General features: G+C 34.5%; 2 protein-coding genes across 2 annotated transcripts; both read left to right on the top strand.

Moving 5' to 3' along the window:
* Nucleotides 1–339: 339 nt before the first annotated feature.
* On the top strand, nucleotides 340–13,392 carry LOC117344788. The gene is made up of 16 exons (XM_033907613.1): nucleotides 340–437; nucleotides 728–757; nucleotides 1,991–2,014; nucleotides 2,469–2,498; nucleotides 3,269–3,283; nucleotides 3,683–3,712; nucleotides 4,027–4,056; nucleotides 4,488–4,520; nucleotides 4,741–4,782; nucleotides 5,279–5,320; nucleotides 6,864–6,923; nucleotides 7,239–7,593; nucleotides 7,858–8,049; nucleotides 9,059–9,342; nucleotides 10,315–10,846; nucleotides 12,515–13,392. The coding sequence occupies exons 1-15, from the start codon at nucleotides 340–342 to the stop codon at nucleotides 10,826–10,828; spliced, it is 1,779 nt and encodes a 592-aa protein (XP_033763504.1). The 3' UTR covers nucleotides 10,829–10,846; nucleotides 12,515–13,392.
* Nucleotides 13,393–13,953: 561 nt separating this feature from the next.
* LOC117344789 (repetin-like) lies at nucleotides 13,954–17,954 on the top strand. Its single transcript, XM_033907614.1, has 4 exons — nucleotides 13,954–13,979; nucleotides 15,795–16,212; nucleotides 16,791–17,186; nucleotides 17,367–17,954. The coding sequence occupies exons 1-4, from the start codon at nucleotides 13,954–13,956 to the stop codon at nucleotides 17,952–17,954; spliced, it is 1,428 nt and encodes a 475-aa protein (XP_033763505.1).
* Nucleotides 17,955–22,430: the final 4,476 nt, after the last annotated feature.

Here is a 22,430-nt window from a genome sequence, read left to right on the forward strand (position 1 = left end):
TCAGGGTCACTTATATGAATTATGTTCATACATCATGCTTTTGGCCTAATATCTAAACTGCAAAGGGCCATAAGTACAGTGCATTAGGATAAGTTCGGTTCAAATATGGAAATTGTTCAAACTGTTACTGAGGCTGCAAACAAACATTCATCACTATACATTTATATCTTACCTAAGCTTTGTTCACAAGGTCGAGTGGTATAATACAACTGCTAAGGAGTATAACTCCATCAATTCGGTCCCATTGTTGAATTCGTGCGTTCTAGTAATGTTATAAAACTGCATACATGTACTTAATTTCATGAAAAAAGAAATCCATTCGTATTTAATCAAGTAAGAATGTTCACAAAACCCGATGAATTGGAGCAAATAGTTACACAATCTTACGGATATGGTATACATTTCAGAAAAAGCAAGCTTACAGACTGGCGGATGCAGTAAGTATACTATTCATCAATTTTTAGGTTTTAATTTCATTGAATATGTTTAACAACTAGCAAGAACGGTTTTGTAAAGTCGAAACACTAATTTGATTTATTAACGCGAAGATTTGATTTGGAAACACATATAAAGAACAGGTTTTTTGTTTTGTTCTTAACGAAGGTATGTATACATGTCCGTGTATCTTTAAATAATCATGGAATGAAATGCAAAATTTTAACTTCATTTTTTTTTTTTTTTTTTATTATTATTTTATTTTTCTTAATGACCCCTTATTCGTTTTCAGAATTGCTAACTACGACAACACTGCATTGAGGTTTGAATCATGTTTTATGTATATTTCTTTCTTAATTAGGAAGGCAAAATGAATAGGGGGAAAATAGATTGTGGTTGTGAAAAATTATTTGGTAATGTCGATGCCTGGCGATCGGAACCGCTTTTAAATATTTCTATATCATATTTTGCTCTTGTTTAAATATAAACTACAATTATGGCATACCTGTCTCTCCAACTTAGTGTATAAATCTATTAACATCAATTTAATTACGCCAATGCTTCCGGATATTATACTTCTAACTTTCAACAAGAGTGTTTAATGATTATTGAAAACAATGTTATTTTGCAATGTCATCAGACATCGCACATTTTCATGGAAATATGTTTATTTTCAACTGATATTAATATCTTTGTTTTTTAATATTTCTATCCCTGGTAACATTTCTCAATTTGTTTCTCTTTTCTTTGCTGTATTAACAGACTCATGTCGCTATCTAATTATTTAAAGGTTTCTTGCTTTTTGGAAACCAATGCTTTACTACTTATAATTTAATTGTGTATGAAACACGCATTTTCATTAGCTGAAATAATTTTGTTATACCTCCATAACAAAATTTTTGGCGTTGCGAAATGTAACGTCATTTTTGATTGGCTGATGACGTTGCGTAATAATTTATCACAGAAAAGGGTTCGCCAAAGAAAGTGAAATATCTTGGTGTGTATAAGACGAAATTAAATTATAAGAATTAACATTAATAATTTTTTTCTGTTATATAGCCATAACAGAAAAAAACTGGAGTGTACTCTCTTCATAAACCGCTTCGCTGTTTATTTAGAGTACACTCCAGTTTTTTTCTGTTATGACTGTATAACAGAAAAAAATAATTGATGTAAATCCTTAAATAATTCATCGTTATAAGACGTCATATATTTCATTTATGTATTCCTTTGAAAAAAAATTCTTATCAAAATTAACTCTTTCAAGGGTATGAAATGGACGATATTTGAGCTATGATAGCTTTAGATGTAAAAATGCAAGTAGAAATCTCATTAACATTACATCGACCGAAATACAGATTTGGACATGAGGAAATTATAAACATAAACATAGAAAACATAAGAAATTATAAACCATATGATTACTTGAAAATTATTCGTTTGCTTTACTTTAAATTGAAATAGCTAGATGATAAGAATGATGTTTAGAATTAAAAATGAATGAATGGATTAAGAGAATAATAGATTTATTTAGATATTTTTGATTTTTTTACAGCATTAACAAAGGACTGTTTGAAGAGTAAGTACATATAATTCTATATTTTATCGGTTCTCTTTTTTCATACCATTATCAGCAATGTGTATCACGGGATAAAAAGTAATTTTGGTAATTTGAAAGTCACGATATATTTTAAATGAACCAGTATGGTTCAGCTTTAATATCTTAGTTTATAGTCTTAAATATAGTACGCATGTTTCAACTATGTATCACAAATATCCGCAACATTCCGTGTTTCAATTCTTAACTGAACTTTTTCTGACCCTACATCTAATGAACTTTAATTGCAGCATGGAAAAGCATTTGCCTCAACTGTGAGTATGATTTTGTTTAATTCGAACACTAAATGAAAAGCAAAACAATCGAACAAATGTTTAATTTTCGCTATTGAAGCAATACAAATTATACAAAACATTTCGGGCCTATTCCAAAAGATTACATGTTAAAATAACAATATAATTCCTATCGATTTCAGATTAGAAGATGTTCGTGTTTGGATTGGAATGTAAGTACCAATATATCATATTCCTCCTCTTGAAATTATGTGTAGCGTGTTTTAATAGGAATATGAAAGTAGAGCACGTTTATTCAGCTTAGCATGCTAATGGCTGTGTACCATGATCTTGTGCTTTTCGGTTATGGAGAAAAAGTCGTCTGGACTTCGACTCCTTTTGACACCCAGTCATTGGAACAGACTTGGTAAACCTTTATCGCGGCATACTGCTTGCAAATAACATTCATGTTGGTCATTTATTTTTGTGGTGAAAACGATTAATAGGTAAAAATATTCTACTCCTCTGAATTAAAAAAAAAGGTCAAGATAATGAATTTGAAAAACAGAATAACCTCTTATTCCTGTTTGGTTCTGTCCGCATATTCACTCTTAATTTTATCCTTGGTTATAAGGAAGAAGTCTTTTAAATAATTTACTTCATTCGACCCCTACGGCTTTGTCTCTGGGATTTTTAGATAATAAGAAGTTAAAGACAATATATACACCGGTGGACCTACGTCGCATTATGTCAAACTTATTTGCTTTCGGGAAAGCGGAGTTAGAAAATGATTAGATATGAAAATTATGATTTATTTACACAAAATTACAATCAAACTTACCTTTGCACCATATCATTCTCTGTCATTCTGTGCTCTGTTACATCCGTTTTCATATTATCATGCCTGGTGCAAAAAACGTTAAAAGGACAAATTCAAATATATTGGCAACAAGTAGATATGATGTTATGGCTAAATCAAATTGATTCTTTTTTGTTAATACAGGTTTGAGAGAGCCAGGTATGTACTTTTTATAAAAGAAAGCAATCGATTTTCAAAAGGAAATTTGAAACACGGGTTTCAAATGGCAGTAAGTAATACTTGTTTAGAAATATTTTGAACAGAAAATTTATGGTCATAATCCTATTCAAAACACTATAATCCTCACAGCTCCTTTTGATCTCGTAATTACATTGGCTTCTGAATGTTAAAAAATATAACATTGCAACATTTCAAATTATATCACTGACATCTGGACAAGTAAGAGGCCAGGTGTTTTTTAATTGGTCAATTTTTCATATATATGAAAAAATGATATCTTTTAATCACAAATCGTCTGAACGATGACGAAATATCTACATAATGGCTATATATATGTAGTTAATCAATTACTGATTTTTTTTATCTTCAACCTACCAGACTGAAAAATGTTCGAGACTTTGATTTGATGTAAGTACACAGTATATTATATTATCTGGGAACATAAAGCTTTAGTTTATGTTAGGTTTTATATGATAGATTCATTAATCAGGTGATAAAAAGTGAAATGGTCAGCACAATCTCTTTCATCAACAACATACACACGTAGTATTCTTTATCAAAAACGATATGGCTATTTCAGGTTGTGGTAACAATATTTATTTTCTTACAATATACGAGTAAATGTCAGTACAATCAAAGTCTATACTTAACATTGAAACGTTTGCGTATATCTTGAGATGGGAAAACTTAATATAAAATTTATTTTTTTTTTTTTTTTTTAGCTTGGGGCATGTCAGCTGGTTGACCGAGAAGTAAGTAATCATGCAATCTACAACAATATAAAATTCACCCGTACTACCAAACGCAAAGAAAACGATTAAAGTAGTCTTGAATGTTTATGTAAAAGTTGAAAGAAAAAAATCATGCTTCTTTTCATTATTATATATCTCACTTTGACGACCTCATATCATAATCACGCTTGAAGAAAACCTGTTCTCCCTTGAACATGCCTCCCTTCAGATTATTTAAAAATCTTCTACTGGATTAAATGAAAAAAAAACTTCTATCAGATTGAATGCTCTCTGGTAATTATATCTTAAACGATTTAAAGCTCGCTTTAATATAATGCTGAATGTTTTATGAAATAACTATGGAAAAGTTCGTTTGGAGCATTCAATGTACGGAGGAGTCTTTATCACGCAAACATATTATGCCTTTTCAATCGTTTTCTCTCTTATTACAGGCTTGCCGAGGTGAAGTCAGAAAATCTTAAAACGTAAATAAAATCACAATTACCTTTACTGTATATCAAAATGATAATTCGACCAGCATTTTAATGGATTACAAATTTGACACCAATCCATACGTTTTCATAAGTAAGTGTGAGGTTCGCTTTTCATTTTATGATAAAACACAGAGGTTCATATCAATGGTATAGAAATGTTATGAATTTTTCGTTTTCTTTTATATGTACCGGGACTTCTTTTGCCAATCAGCCTGCAATTTCATTTCCTACGAATCAACATACGAGAAATAAAGTAAGTGTTTAACTGAGTAAAACTTCAGAAATTAGTATTTGACGCAAAACAATTTGTAGTTCATTGAAATAAATACTTTAGAAATGAAACGGAAGTGCGACATTGTGTTTGATTTATTTGTTTTATCGGTACGTATATTTATTTATCTTTTCATTTTTGTATTTTGGTTATCATTATGCGGGTCTTCCAGGGAAAGGGTTTATCTTATTTTTCGATATAATAAAATAATCGAGTATATACTTGATAGATGAATAACATGGTTATCGAACTATCAATAGAGGTTACCTACGAGTTGATTATCTTTTTTTAGGTCATCAGAGATGCAAAAATGCTTTTAGATCACTGCAAATGTATATTTTTTTTCGACGGAAACTCTCTTGGAAGATCTGATTGGCGTTAAATACTATTTTCTAACTTTTCTATACATGTAGTTAAAACTGTTTACGTATGATAATTTAATTTATTAATACTAAGAAAAATATCTTTTCGTTTCCAGAAGCCGAACTTCGCGGATTGTACAGAACTTGGACACGTACATGTAAGTAAACTGGTTTACATGTAGGTTTAATGTTCTATGAAAAAATGGGAGAATTTATCAGGTTCTAGATGGGTTTGAACCAACAGCCACCTTTGCGAATATCGAGAACTTCGATTTTAAAATCACACATGGAAATTCTATATTTCAAAAAAGTGCGGTCATAAAACATGTAAATTTTGCTCGATGTTGGATGAAAAAGTCTTGGACTCGCAGTGCTCGACAGATTCGAGAAAAAAGAACATTTTGTCCCTTACATATTTGGAATGTCTGTAGCAAAAGCACACCGCGGCAGTATATATATTTGATGAATACTTATAGTATGTGTACAAATCGCATTCTAATTTGTATATGCATTGCGTTCCAGGTATTCGTAGTATCTAATTGACGAATTGTCACTATGATTATATCAGGGTATCGGGCCGATCATCAATGCACTATTGAAACATTCTTTTTAGAACATGGATGTGGGGGAGCGGTATAATCTGCGGGTATTTTTGACCTTAAAACAATATTACTAATTGCATTTTGATGATGTTTGTTGTCCTTGAACAGATGGTATTTGCGTAAATACCGTTAAAACAAGGATACGCCGCGCCGTTTGCTGACCTTAATCAGACATAGGCCTCTATCTTGACGTAATGTGCCGGCGTCGGCTACTGGGACAGTCATTAAATATCCCTATGGCTCTCCGACGCCCTTCTTAATTAGATATATTTTTCTCATGGACACCTTATTGCTTGGCTACATAACGTTGCAAATGTCCCTGCATTATCAGATCAATGGCCCTATCCCTACCGACTTCACTCAATCGCGGCATTGCGTAATATTCGAAATGTAAGGATTTACGAAGAACATTTTCACTGTGAAATTTAATTTGATTTCGGCCACATGTCTGAAAGTCATATTAGAAAGATCGAACTCATGTTTTTTTTCCCGTTAGTATACACATTAGATATATTTATGTATTGAGTCCGGTACAAGAAATAAATCTAATCTGATTTGTTCTGATTGGTATGAACAACAAGAATATGAATTTTTGTTTTACATTGATGTGATTTTGATTTAAATCAATAAAACACAAATATATTTGCATGTAAATATACCAATTAATGCATTTTCCCCTTATAATGCACTGTGGTGTTTTCATAGTAATCAGTAACCTCAAATGGATTTTCTTAGGAAGCTGTTGACTGATACTTTACTGTACATGAACACGAAAAGTCAGTTATTCCTTTTTGGCAAAATCTGGTCTAACTTTGTTGACCAGGTCTTCCGGACCAAGTTCCCACAGACAATTGGCAAACCCATGAGAACAAACTATACCCCCCCCCCCCCCCCCCCCCCCCCCCCCCCCTGTTGTTGGCTGACTTGTCACGGTTTTAATACGAAAATGACTATCATAACAGGTAACAGACCTTGCAACGTCCTTCAATTTCACCTATATGTATACTAACGAGGTGTTATCTTTCAAAAAAGCAACCTCGCATATGTTTTTACGTAAATTATGAAACTTAAGACATATTCAATATCCATTGACTTTCAGGCTCAAGACTCAGGAAAACCCTGTGGCAGACACTGTGGACGACAACGATACAATAATCTAGTAAGTAGACGGAATTCATGAAAAATTCATAATGCACAATGTTTAATTTTTATGTGGTTACAGATTGGAGAGAACAATGGGTAACTAAAATTGGCTTTGTTCGTTACGTACTTCAGTACTTAATGTAGATGTCGAGTGTTGGTCATGTTTTTGTGAAATCATTTTCCTTTGACTTTTCTAACAGTGTCAAAAGGTTTAAATTACAACCGTGACCATTTCAGAGAAGCAATATCTCTGGAGCTTTGACTGATTATATTTCACGTATTTATAAATACATCATCTGGCATATTTTTGTGACGTTGTTGAATTACCTAGTTCTAGATTGGGAAAAGCGGGAGAGGAAGATGAGGTTCTGGCTGTAAAAGTCGGGATAATGACACCAAATCAACGAAATGAAGTAGCAGAGATTCCTTTTGATGCCAAAGAACATGTCCTGACAGAGTTTTTTCATCTGGATACTCGCAAACTGTCTGAGAAGCCAGATTTGAGATGTAACGCGAAAGAATGTTTAGATTTATCACAGGCAAGTGACGGGAAAGAAAGTCTTGTCCTATCTCAAAAAGGAAGGATATCACTGTCAGTGACATTAGCTGTAAAACCACCAAACTCCAAATACAACCTTCGGTACAGGAATAATGGGAAATGGGAGACAACTGAAGCAACATCTTCGGTAAGTGATAATGTTTAACATTAAAAGAAACACATCAGTCTTGTGAAGTGTACAGGGTAAGATTTCTTAGTTCGTTTTTTTTTTTTTTTTTTTTCATTTCATTTTAAGCATTGATATCATTTAGTTTAATAGGAATGTAATAGAAAATCAGGACAAATCTTGAAACTGGGATGAATTTTAGATTAAATCTAAAACACGATATAACTATTGTGTTTCATGCATACAAATGTTGATCAAAGTGTGATATGATATGATCTTCTCCAGGATAAAGGTATCATCTTCCTGATTGATGCATTATCAGGCGTAGATGTTGTTGTAACGGCAACAAGGATTGAAGAATCAATATACCTTTGCCCAGGAAATGGCCCCAAAGATATCCTTTTTGGGAATAACAAGAACATCAAATTGCACTGTCCCGAGGAAGCTGTGAAGGAACCACAATATCTCTATGTTTCGGTATGTTGCTTCTTTGTGTGTACGAAAAAGGAGAAAATTTGTTTACCAAATTGCTGAATGATCTTATTCTTACTGTAAAACAGTCTGGTCATCACGAAAATGATCTCTACAAGCTTGTCATATTTTAACATGTAATCCGATGTATATTTGGAAGATTATTATTAAGTAATTATTCATTAGCGGGACCGTCCTTGGGGCCTTTTGTTCGTCACTGTCTTTCCTGGTAGAAGTATTGATGACATGAGTCTTATCATTAACTCCTGAGAACTGTATAAGTATAAGGTGTTTATCGTCCACGTAATGAAATATCCTTAAAATATCAAATGATATACATTTTCTTCCATATGTCCATATGTCTTTCGCAGTCTTTATTTGACAGCCAAGTTTAAAGCTTGACCAGGAAAATATCTTTTGATAATTATATCAAGTAGCTCACCTAAAGGCTATATCTGGACGAATAACACGATAATATCGAAAGTGAGGCTGCTATGAACACTTGTTTGGATGAAAATGTGTACAGAGTTTTAAAAGATTGTTTTATTGTCATATATAAATTCAGAAGTAAATAAAACAAAGTACATAGTGGGTTAAGAAAGGGATACGGGAAACAAAATGTAGACTTTCACCCACCCACATTTTTGTGACGGACTGGTACTGGGTTGTTGTTTTTTTCAAGCGTTTTTTTTTTTGTGGTCCCGGTATGAAAATGAAAGGGAAATACATTTAATTGTTATATGAACATCGGCTTTCTCATTTTATGAATTGGAAGAATTATATGGGAGCCTCTTTAGCATTTTATTTCGCCCTCCATCTTTATTTATGTAATTACACATTTTCCCCAATTCAACGTAACGTGGCATAGAATTAGGAATATATATCATTCCTAAATGTGTACCTGGTTCTTTAATGGCCATGAATAGAGTGAAATGAATTATAATGTTGACTGCCATTTACAATATACAAAATAATCAGCATGTCGCCGTAATAAAGGTCTGTGTTCCTTCAACAGCATACGTCTGTTGATGAAGCTGAGGCCACGTGTAACAGAGACAAAAGTGGAAATACAGACATCGTTGGGATAACGCCTGTAGCCTATGTCAGACACGAACAACCATTTGCGGCGGATCTAACATTGACCCTACCGATAATGATGCTTGCGGATGTCGATTTGTCACAATGTGATATTGTCTTATTCCACGTCGAAAATGACAATGTAACTGAAACAGACATTGTCACAGATTGTATTTGTCGCGAAGATAGCACGTGTACCATTAAAACATCAAAATTCTGTGGGTATGTAATGTTTGTGTACTCCTTGTAATTGTTTTGTTGCTTTAAACATATGTTTATATATAATTTCATTGAATCAATGATATCCAATTATTGACTATGTTTAAAAAAAACATTAACCATTTCAATATAATAAAAGATATGGGATTATGTTCATAGTATCATAAAATACAAGAAAAGATAAAAAAAAAATGGATTTTTATTAATTACTTTTTAAATTGGTAAACTACACAATTTTTGTGTATTGTTTATCAAATTGGCTAGTAAATTACACAGTTTTACCATATTTTGTGAGGCAACAACTGATATATATCCATATTTTGCATGAGTGTAATATACTGTACATTCATATCATAAATATAATGATGATTTAAATAGTAAAATCAAAATTGTCATTTAATATTGAGTTGTACTGTGAATAATAAGATGTCCATTCACATATATGATGTATAGATGTATGTAATTATGTGGGAAAATCTTTATCATTTCGCAGTCGAACTATTAGAAATACCGTCCAGTTTACACAAGGAAATGTCCTAGAAAATCTATATAAAAAAGGGCGAATTGTCCGGGTCTCGAGTCCTGATCCTCGTGTTCTCTCTTTTGACACCACTGACTTGTTTTAATATTTCGCATGATTTCATTTTCATAATATCATGTTATTATCAATTATCAGTATTTCTGCCTGCGCACAAACGGTGTATTTGAGCATGAGATATGTTTTATGAACACATGCCCTTGTCTTGTTTTCCTCTCACGTTTTAATTAATCTCCCTTTAGACTCCATTTTGTTCATACTTTTGCCTTCGTTTTAACGATATCGTCATTCCCTGCTTGTTTTCATACTAAATAATTAATTGCTACTTATGCTTAGCCATTTTAAACATTTCATATGATAGTATGAATTAGTCATGAATTTGGATTGTGGATACGCAGTAATAATGCTAACAAAATATTTGACGTACTTTTATTTAGGGTTGGAGTAGCTCCCATTCGGCGTCAGGTTTCATCTGCTCAGGTTGCAGTCGAAAATGAAGAGCTAGAAACTTTAATTGGGCTCTCAGTACCATGCAGTGTTCTGATTTTCCTTGGGAAAGGCAAAACAAAAATGGACTGGATGATGATGGCCGATATCGTACCAGAGTCAGAAGTCAAGGATAGAATTATTTCGCGAGTAAATGACGAACAATACTGTGTGCCACTTAACAGCAGATCAGGTAGTATATATCTGAAACGGAAGGAGGTCATTTCTATTGATTTTGGCAAAAGTGGTAACATGACCTTCAGCTCTGAGATTGCTAGAGGTAAAACGCCAGTGATCCATTTCTTTCATAAGTTGAAGGAGAACTATGCATTGTTTCCTTCTATAGTGAAAGGTGGAATAAGCAAAGCAACCAGGGGAGCCGTGGAATTTTCAAAACGTGGAAAAGTATTCTACACAGCTTATCCATGCCCTGATCTTCTCCAGAAATCCCCATCGACAAAATAGGAAACCTTACGATATCTGGTAAGTATTCAGTTGATCGGGTAGTATAGTGGTAGCACGCTTGCGATTCACCTAGGCAACCGGATTCGATTCCCTGATTGGACGTGAAAAGGTATAGAGTCATGTGGGTTTCCATCGGGTACTCCTCCCACGCTTTTATCTGGGTCAACAAACGTGATTGATATTAGCTGATATAACTTATCAATCATCAATTATATAGGGAAATAAATGCCCAGCAAATATCTATATTTATTGTATGATAGGTATGTAGTAACACTATCACTCATTGGTTTTAATGGGATCACATGATATCAATTATTTCCTTGGAAATACCTCATGACATCACGAAGGAGTATATTGTTTTGTCATGTCCGTGGAATCATATATTTACTCCTGCCAAAAATAGAAAGTATGTCATCTGCCCTGAGATCATTTTCAGCAGAGGTTAATATAACATTGTATGAACCTGGCGAATCGTTATATTAACCTCCCGGTGATGATGAGATATTTTAAAGGAACTGCCTTAGTATGAAATAAAACGCGTACAAGAAAGTAGAGTCAGACTTAGGTTTCGGGTAATCCATTAGTTTACGGACTTACCCTGAACTATAACCCCTCGACCTCTGGCCTCAGGGAATATTGTCCAGTTCAGGTCAGTAAAACCATGGATTGCCATCAACCAATGTCTGTATTTGTATAACATATAAACAGATGTATAGATGTGCTAACTGCAGAATGTTAACAAAGCTTGGTTTCACCAAATGTGGTACTTGCGGAATACACGTAGGTCCGAGGGGGGGGGGGGGGGGGGGGGGGATTAGACCCGTGAAATTCGACAATACGTTACCACGTAACGGAGTTGGCTGCATATAATTCATGTAGAAATGAAGACAACGTTTTTACTTGTCCCTCGTTCGTTATTTGAATTCGTTGTTTAAGTAATATTGTCCACATTGTTTACTAGTTCACCTCTTCATCTACATTAATGTGATATTAATTGTAGTTGTCGATGTATTTACTCTAATTCTTCACTGCCTTCTAGAAGTCCTGTTACAATTATTACGTAAAATACAGCAAAGTTAATCTCGAAGTCTTTATTACAATTTGTTAGAATCATTACTTCTTAGGATGTTTTTATTCATGATTTCAAATGTTCATGTTCATTTTCCAACAGTGCATATGTTTTGCTCCAATTGAAATCCTCAAAAACATTCTGGAAATTTCCCTCTTTGCTTAATATAAATTTCAAGAATGAAGTTCTTACATTTCTTTACTGTTAATCAGTCAGACAATTACTTTTATTTGTGTCAGTAAAAAAACATATTTCTATTCATTTTTGAACATTATGGAAATTAGGGCCCTCCATTCCCTCTCCCTGCAACTTCAAAGAAGTGAGGTATTTTTTAAATAATTTGTAATCCTCTTACAAATGAACTATCTTACGGATATTACAACACTTTTTCTCAAAGTTTGCTGGCTTGCTATTCGATTGAAACGTTCCAAGTGTAACAGTACTTTTGGAGGGTAGTTTATGTACACATTGACGGGCTCAGTCCAGGAATAAGTCAAATACCGGTTTGTTTGTCATTTATGCTATTCCATTAAAATAATAGATTTAATTGTATATCGATTGGATGTTTGAATACTTTGACATACTGTCATAATTAAATCTTCCATATTTTTTTTCAGGGAAAACAATGTGAAATTTGAAGGCAGAGAGAACTGGAAAAGATGTTAATTGTGAAGTAATCCGCAACTGTTGGGTGGTTATTACTCAGATAACGAAATTGCGTTTTAGAATACATGCGATCAAAATCGTAATTATAACTCAAATATTGAGAACGATGAAACGAAGAAAAAAATGCATAAGACATAAACAGTATATGCTGCATGGTGATTATATGATATTTAAAACAATCTGTTTATTCTGGAATTATTTTGTTTCTTTACTATTTTCTTTTCTCCAAATTGTTAACGTACTTAAATTTATATAGCATATGTATCGTTAATTTCTTCTGTAGTATAATGTAGCACATAGTTTCAAATTGATGCCAGTTTTGTAAAACGGCATGCAAGTTTTAACAGTTTAATTACAGATAAATGCATTGGATGTGTATTGAATATTCTTTGTGGTATGTGACCAAATGGGAAGCTTCGGTACCTCAATTGGTCATCCAATTTAATGCATATCAGGTAAAGATGCTTGGTGAATGGTCTCCAGCAAGGTTGTTTATGTTCCCCCAGAAGCGGATATCAGAGGATGCCCTAACCTCTCGTGGTTGTATCATGAGATAAAGTCACTTTATCCTTATGCTACTGAAAAGCATGAATTTTGCATCCCCTTATGTTGTTAAATGAGGTAGGCACCAGCTACTACAAGGAGAAAATGTCTTAAAATGGCTAAGGCTTCCCATGTGGTGATATACCCGGTAGCCAAACAAATGATATTAGATATACTTATATGTAAACGTGTTGGTTATGGTATGATAACAGAGTTCCAAATCGGATCTTACATATTAACAAACTTTTTATTAATCAGACTTTGTATTAAAGCTCGTATTTGCTTATTGGTTGATTTATTTTTTATATTGATTTCTCGCTAACCCCACATTCCTTTGTATTAATTCAATTTTCAAAAAACTTTTATGTGTGATATGGTCATTTGATATAATTTGAATTTACATTTTTATGCTCATGACGTCAAGCAAACTGCAAAGAGGTACGATTTAAGGCCTGTCATTTATGACGTCCTAATTTTTGTCATGAAGACGACCACAGTCCAAAGCCACAATGACGTTATATAAGTGATGACGTTTTCGGTAGTGACCAAATTATTTTAAATCAAATTTAAATCTATATAAGACAACAAAGGGAGTATTCAGGTTTTAAAGTAATGATAACGCGCAATATTATGACATGTTACTGTTTGCAATTTTTAATAAGTACACTGTTGTTTTGACCTTTACATATTTGTCTCAAAATGTCCTCGTATCTAGCTACCACAGAATGGCAAACTGGGTTGAACATATTGCTAAGGTGACATCGTTTTACTTTAAAAGTAATTGAAAGTGTAACAGACGGGGAAACACATGACTTGTAACAGATATGAAAACTTTGGATGTCCGATAATGGCGGACGAAGGTGCCAGCTCGCGGTAAGTTGGATGCTTTTAAACTCATTTACTGTATCGATATCAGCAATGTAATACGTGCACGGGACCCGTAACGCTTTACACTTAATGACATACCAGAGTCTTTAAAAATGGTAGTTGCTGCTCCTGCTTACCGTTCAGCATACATGGAGTGGGGCGACTGGTTCGCCCGTTGTCTGTAAAATGTGACCGCGTGGGGTATCCTGCTAGGTGTCTTCGGCAGTATGCTTCAGTGAGGTAGCACTATAAATCGGCGGAAGTTCCGGCCTAACACAAGGAGACTTAACACGAACATACCGCAGTCTCCCAAAACACACATACGTACTCACCTCACGCATATATTGTACATGTCGCACGCACGGGAGGCGTCCTTAAATGCCTTAGCTGTTAATAGGACATTAAACAAAAAAAAACAAAAAACAATCACGCTTAATGGATATCAACAAAAGACATCACTAAGCGCTGTAGTCATTGCAAACACTTATACACCATTTCTTAGGTATTCAAGTGAGAAATACTGTAGAAGTGTTTGCAAAAACTACAGCATATATGCCTTTGTGTATAAGCGTTACATATCTGTTACAGGTCATGCCCCACTCCCCCCCCCCCCCCCCCCCCCAACAAACACACACACTTTACCATGTTTTGACATTACATATATAGATGTAAGATGTACAACACATTGTATGAATGCAAACTATTGTTGTTCACAATAGTTTGTACTCGTATATGTTTAGGATCTAAGCGTTGTAGTTTATAATATAATTATCCAAACATCATCAACGTATTCATGAACGGTGTAAAAGGTATTTCCATGCAAATCAATAAACAAATGCTAATGGGTTTTTTTTTAAGATTTTTTTAATTTATTTCGATTTATTGAAATCAGACAAAAGACATAAATATATTACCTATGGTATGGTTTTTGTTTTACTTTCTTAAAAAGCATAATAAAAGTGTTTTCACATCATTTGTTTTGTTGTTTGTTTGTTATTGATTGCTGTCCAAAGGATGCTTTAGACAGACATGCTTCTTTTTAAGATAGTAATGAATATAACAAAACAATCAATTATTTCCAATGTGACCCGACAATATGCAAAAATATCGCTTTGCTTTTAATGAAAACGCTCCGGAATATGTACAACATACAAAATTCTAATCGTCATTTGGATACATATGTGCATAATCATTTTATGCATCCCTTTGTTCATACTAAAAAGCTATAAGATGTTTTGGTTCAATACAACAGGACCTGAGGCAGAGATGATATAGTTGTGATATAATATTGGTTAATGTAAAGGATATCGTGGAGAATTTATATGAAAATTGAAATACAATATAATATAATCTTATCATGACGGTAGCTTATCAAATATACATGTGTAAGTGTAATTTGCATTTAGATACCTTTAGATACTTACCACAATATGTGTTTGTGACATATTTTCATAGAATTATAAGATGGTTAAGATTAGTTATATCAGCGGAAATGTCATTTTAACAATTTTCACGCGAGAATCTTGACACTTGACACTCTGACTCTTTCTTTATAATATGAAAAATCAGTTTGGGCGCAAACTCCATTCAGATTGAGATTGTTCATGGTATCGTGTACATTCCCTGATGCAAATATATATAAAAAAAAAAAAGTATATTTTTTACATCAAGTGCACCTTCATCCTAGTAGATACTTCCAAAATAATAACGCGGAAAAGAAAACACACTAAAACCCAAGCTGTACTATTTTATCCAACAACACAATGAGAAGAAGCAAGCAAAATACGCCAGAACACTCTGAGCCAGCGTCTACACCTACAGCAATAGAAATAGCCAAGGAACATTTCCTTGTGATGTCGCACAGCCAGGTTCAGAAGGTCCAGACAAGTCAACAAAAGGAGACAATTCAACACAGGTAGACAAGTCAACAAAGGGAGATAATTCAACACAGGTAGACAAGTCAACAAGGAGATATGATTCAGCACAGGTAGACAAGTCGACAAAGGGAGACAATTCAACACAGGTAGACAAGTCAACAAAGGGAGATAATTCAACACAGGTAGACAAGTCAACAAAGGGAGACAATTCAACACAGGTAGACAAGTCAACAAAGGGAGACAATTCAACACAGGTAGACAAATCAACAAGGAGATATGATTCAGCAGAGTTAGACAAGTCAACAAAGGGAGATAATTCAACACAGGTAGACAAGTCAACAAATGGAGATAATTCAACACAGGTAGACAAGTCAACAAGGAGATATGATTTAGCATAGGTAGACAAGTCGACAAAGGGAGATAATTCAACACAGGTAGACAAGTCAACAAAGGGAGATAATTCAACACAGGTAGACAAGTCAACAAAGGGAGACAATTCAACACAGGTAGACAAGTCAACAAGGAGATATGATTCAACACAGGTAGACAAGTCGACAAAGGAAGATAATTCAACACAGGTAGACAAGTCAACAAAGGGATATGATTCAACACAGGTAGACAAGTCGACAAAGGGAGACAATTCAACACAGGTAGACAAGTCGACAAAGGGAAATATGATTCAACACAGGTAGACAAGTCGACAAAGGGAGACAATTCAACACAGGTAGACAAGTCAACAAAGGGATATAATTCAACACAGGTAGACAAGTCGACAAAGGGAGATAATTCAACACAGGTAGACAAGTCAACAAAGGGAGATAATGCAACACAGGTAGACACGTCGACAAAGGGAGATAATTCAACACAGGTAGACAAGTAAACAAAGGGAGACAATTCAACACAGGTAGACAAGTCAACAAGGAGATATGATTCAACACAGGTAGTCAAGTCGACAAAGGGAGATAATTCAACACAGGTAGACAAGTCAACAAAGGGAGATAATTCAACACAGGTAGACAAGTCAACAAGGAGATATGATTCAACACAGGTAGACAAGTCGACAAAGGGAGGTAATTCAACACAGGTAGACAAGTCAACAAAGGGATATAATTCAACACAGGTAGACAAGTCGACAAAGGGAGATAATTCAACACAGGTAGACAAGTCAACAAATAGAGATAATGCAACACAGGTAGACAAGTCGACAAAGGGAGATAATACAACACAGATAGACAAATCAACAAAGGGAGATGATTCAACACAGGTAGACAAGTCGACAAAGGGAGATAATTCAACACAGGAAGACAACTCAACAAAGGGAGACAATTCAACACAGGTAGACAAGTCAACAAAGGGAGACAATTAAACACAGGTAGACAAGTCAACAAAGGGAGATAATTCAACACAGGTAGACACGTCGACAAAGGGAGATAATTCAACACAGGTAGACAAGTCGACAAAGGGAGATAATTCAATACAGGAAGACAACTAAAGAAAGGGTGACAATTCAACACAGGTAGACAAGTCGACAAAGGGAGATAATACAACACAGATAGACAAATCAACAAAGGGAGATAATTCAACACAGGTAGACAAGTCGACAAAGGGAGATAATTCAACACAGGAAGACAACTCAACAAAGGGAGACAATTCAACACAGGTAGACAAGTCAACAAAGGGAGACAATTTAATACAGGTAGACAAGTCAACAAAGGGAGATAATTCAACACAGGTAGACACGTCGACAAAGGGAGATAATTCAACACAGGTAGACAAGTCGACAAAGGGAGATAATTCAATACAGGAAGACAACTCAAGAAAGGGTGACAATTCAACACAGGTAGACAAGTCAACAAAGGGAGACAATTTAACACAGGTAGACAAGTCAACAAAGGGAGATAATTCAACACAGGTAGACACGTCGACAAAGGGAGATAATTCAACACAGGTAGACAAGTCGACAAAGGGAGACAATTCAACACTATCACATGAACCTCTACATTCACAAGTGGCCGATCCACGCACAGAACTGTCTAAAATGGTAGTCACAGACAAGATTGCGACAAAAAGTATCAGATCGCTGGATTGCAGCATAGACCCGTAGATTTAGAGTCTAATAATTTAATAAATAGAGTTAGAGACGTTGGTGTTTGAATTTAAACCGCATGTTTTTGGACATTCAAAATGTATAAAGAAAATTTGGCATTTTCCCTCGTTTAAGTAGTTTGGGATTCATTCCATTGAGAAATGGAAGCTTTTCGGGTCTATGTGGTAATATATGCTAAAAACTTTCCCAATGAAACACCCGTCTCCAACAAAAGAGACACTAACAGTTTTATGATAGTGATTTAGGATATGGAAGGCACATGAAGACCTTCCATGGGGAAGTCTGGGTACAGGACAGGCTATAACAAAACATTTGGGTAATTTCGTGAGCAGAAAACAGGTTGAAACACCAATAACCTATTTCCTAGGGTCTGTTTCCCTATTAATCGGGCCTTCTGTTCAAGACCAAATCATAGATTTTCCCATATATATTAACTCTGTATTTGAGGTCATTCCGAAAAGCTCTTCCCAGGATATAACTCTAAAACAGGAGAGGGCACCAGCCAGGGAACAATCAAAAGTAGTCCTATGAAAAATCATTCCCAAACTATAAACAGGTCATCACCAGTAATAATCAAGTTTCAGCTCTGAAATTCTGGTTATAAGATTACCCCTCGAACCAGAAATTGATAAAAGGATTTGAGCAAGAGTTTTCCTTGCTGTATACAGGGCCCAGGATATTAAAGGATTAAGAAAATTTGGTATCGGTTAAACAACATCCTCATATATAATATGAGAGATAACATTTGTTAAAAAGAAGGGTGCAGATTGAAGAGTTGAAGGATCATTTAAAACAACGTCATTTAAATAATTACAAATTTCACCTTCATTCTTAGACCCTAAAAAACCTCGAGTTTCGAGTAAACCATCGTCACATTTATCCCGCAGGTCTTTCTATAAATAAGTTCATTCCTTCAGATTTCTTTTCAGTTCAATATCTAACCATAGATATTATTTTCTTATCTGTGATTCAACCGAATAACTCTTATCCTCACTAAGAGTCTAATACCCTGACCAGACTATCAGTTTTCCACTTTCCTCACATAACCATAACAAATAGACTTAGCAGCAAATACATATCAATATATACATATATTTGCCATTGTATGGCAATGCCACTATATAACCCTACCAATTCAGTTGCGAGTTCACCAGCTTATGAACTGCCAACTGAAATTTGAATTTGAAAATTTCAAAACAAAAATCGCACGACAAATAAAAAATCGCATATGGTAAATATAAGCATTGAGCGGCTGTCAGTTGGCATTCATATTGACTATGGATGCCAACTGAAAGCCGTTCAATGCTTAAATGACCTGCAAAAATTGAATATCATCATATCTTTAAAAGAAGCCTACATGCATCTGAGAAGACACGTTTCTAAACATACTACAAATGAAATTAAGGTAAACATTTGTTCCATAACTGAATACATTGTACATGAATATATATATATATATATATATATAAAAGAACAAATAAAGAATCGCATCGCAAAACAAAACAAACATTAGCGTAAAAGTAAATTTGCTATTAGATCTGTCAATGAGGGGAAATTTAAGTCACAACAAATTTGTATCTTGTAAATGTAAAAAGTGTCTATTTTCTTTTATCTAAATAGTCTAAAAACAATTTTAATCGTTGAACAGTGTGGAATACTGGTGTTGATTTCCTTCTCATCTGTAAACCAGTAAGACACTTCACAATAGACGTCTTTTCCGTACAGCTTTTCAAATTCTCCAGGGTTTCCACTGAAAATACAAACAAATTTTTAATTTTTCAATTTTTCGCAGAATATGGGTCTGTTTCAGAGAGCAGAAACTACATGCATATTCTCGATATGTGACAATTAATCGACACAAACTTCAATCTACTTTATGAAAAAAAGTTAACTATATGAAACAAAAATTGCTCTCATCAAGATATTCGTATGATTTATCGATCGATCACGCATTTCTGTCATAATATTGGCGTTTGTGAATCAGTTGCAGATACTATTCCCTACTTACCGGATGCATTATGTGCCTTTTTGCGTCTTTGGAACTTTCAGGAGAATATCAGGGCATGGATAGGCCGTGTGGAATACATTTCCCTGTTTTGAAAACAATACAACACCCCTGGTTGCATGGCGCATTCCACGCTTCACGATCACCGGAAATAAGGCATAGTTCTCTTTCAAATTATGAAAGAAATGGATCTTTGCAAATTTCGTGGGCATCTCTGGACCAAAAGCCAAAGTGCCTCTTTTGTCGAGATCAATAGAAATGATTTCGTTGCGCTTTAGATATAAACTTCCATATCTGCTGTTAAGGGGTACACAGTATTGTTCGTCTTTCACTCGCGAAGCAATTCTGTCGTTGATTTCAGATTCTGGTACAATGTCCGCCATCATCATCCAGTCATTTGAGGTTATTCCTTTTCCAAGAAATATCAGAATACTGCATGGTACTGATAGGCCAACCAACAACTCGATATTGTTCTTGACAGCAACCTGAGCAGAGGATTCGCGACGTTGTATAGCAACTGCTCCTGCTCTGGATAAAGAATTCAAAATGAAAAGATATTTCTTAAGTGGTATAACTATATATGGCAATCATGCCCAATAATGATCTATTCAAACGAATATTTCAAATTTAAATTTCACGTTATATGATGAGGGATATTTGAAAACTGATAGTTTATGTTATGCGTAATGTTTTATTCCCAAACAGTAATTTCTTTGGAAACAAGCACAGAATTATAACATGCAAGCAAATCATTATCTCAAAATCCATAAACTAGAGAAAAATAGGACCTAAATAAAGTTTCACGCAAAGAGCAAGGCCGAATGAGTAATATCTAATGACTAGTCATTAATGATATAATTTGAAAGGGATATAGCGTGAACAGAAAACTAGTCCTATATTTTCAATATATCCAAATACACAAAAAAAACTGAATAATATTAATTGGTAGCAATTCATTGATATAAACAAATGGCCGATGATTTTTCAAATCTGGTTTGACATCTAGAGACTGAAAAAGAGCATTGCGTGACAGATTTTAATGGCAGCCAAATCACATCGGTGGTTCGCCTGACTTTTATCTGCAAACTGTTATCAAGATTAGTAGTTGAAATCACTTTTTACACATTTGACATACCTAAAATGCCGTTTGCGTAACACAAAATTGTTCACCAACAACGAAATACACTGAAAATTCCAAACCCATTTTACAGTGCAACAAGAAATTGCAAGTGCAAGTTTGTTCATGCTCCTATTACATCTGTTCCATAAAATAACTTACCCGCTGAATTTAGATCTTTTTAATACACAGGTATTGTCTTTTTGACAAAGACTTTCTTTAACAATGCCTTCCGTAGTCACAGTGTCATTCTCGCAATGGAAAGAGACAATATCACATTCTGACAAATCGACATCCGCCAGCCTCGTTATCGGTAGGGTCAAGGAAAGGTCTGCGGTAAACGGTTCGTCATGCCTGATGAAGACAATAGGTGTTATACCAACGATGTCTGTATAACCGTATCTATCGCGATTACACTTGGCTTCGTCTTCATCAATGGACGTCCACTGTTGAAAGAACAAAGTTTTCATATACGAAAATTTGAATTTATAATATATGGCAGAGACTTAAGTTTTATGCACTTCAACAGTACTTGTATCAAGAAACACAGAGAAGAATGAAAAGTACCCATGTGTGTTAATCGCTGATTTTTAAGAGGTGTCAATTTTTTCGAATGGGTATTTGGATACAATTCTAAAAAAAATGAATATTCAAATCTCGCGCGGATCTGAATGTTTTTTACGGTAAGAATTAGACGTTTCATTGTCTCAATATTCTAACAAAAGAGAGGTTGTTGGATATCTATTGTTATTCATCTCACTTGAGTTATTTTTTAAGTTACAAAAGCATTAGCTTTAACGAAATGAATTCTCTTTCCAACAACTAAATCACAAGTCAGGTGACCTATTTACGTCAGGAAATCCTTGTAGGACAAGTCCGTACATTGATCATGAATAGTTCGCATAGGAGAGCGTGAAAGTTTCCGATACTGCGACAGATCTAGACTTTGTAGTAGTTTTTGCATCTTATGACGTAAAGATGATTCCTGGTGACTTTATCAAATGATCATGAGACACGAAGTACGCATGATAAACGTTTGGGACCAATCAATAGGTCGGAAGACCATAAACCACTAGTAGCAAGTTCGATATATTTATCCAACTGTCAGCACATTTTCACAAATGGTCGAGCGTATTTTTGTACATTTATTTTTTAAATTATGAATTATGCTTGACCACGTACGGAAACGTGAACCTGTTGAGGCCTCTCTACTGCTTTCTTCGGAATGTGAAGTTTCATTTTTGGGTTCTCTGTAAACCTGAAATCCATGGTGTCACTATCTGGATGAAGAACCATGGCTTCCTCTGCCGTCTTTGCCGTTACAACAATGTCTACTTCTGATAAAGAACCA

This window comes from Pecten maximus, chromosome 16 (assembly GCF_902652985.1).
Source record: "Pecten maximus chromosome 16, xPecMax1.1, whole genome shotgun sequence".
NCBI lineage: Eukaryota > Metazoa > Mollusca > Bivalvia > Pectinida > Pectinidae > Pecten > Pecten maximus.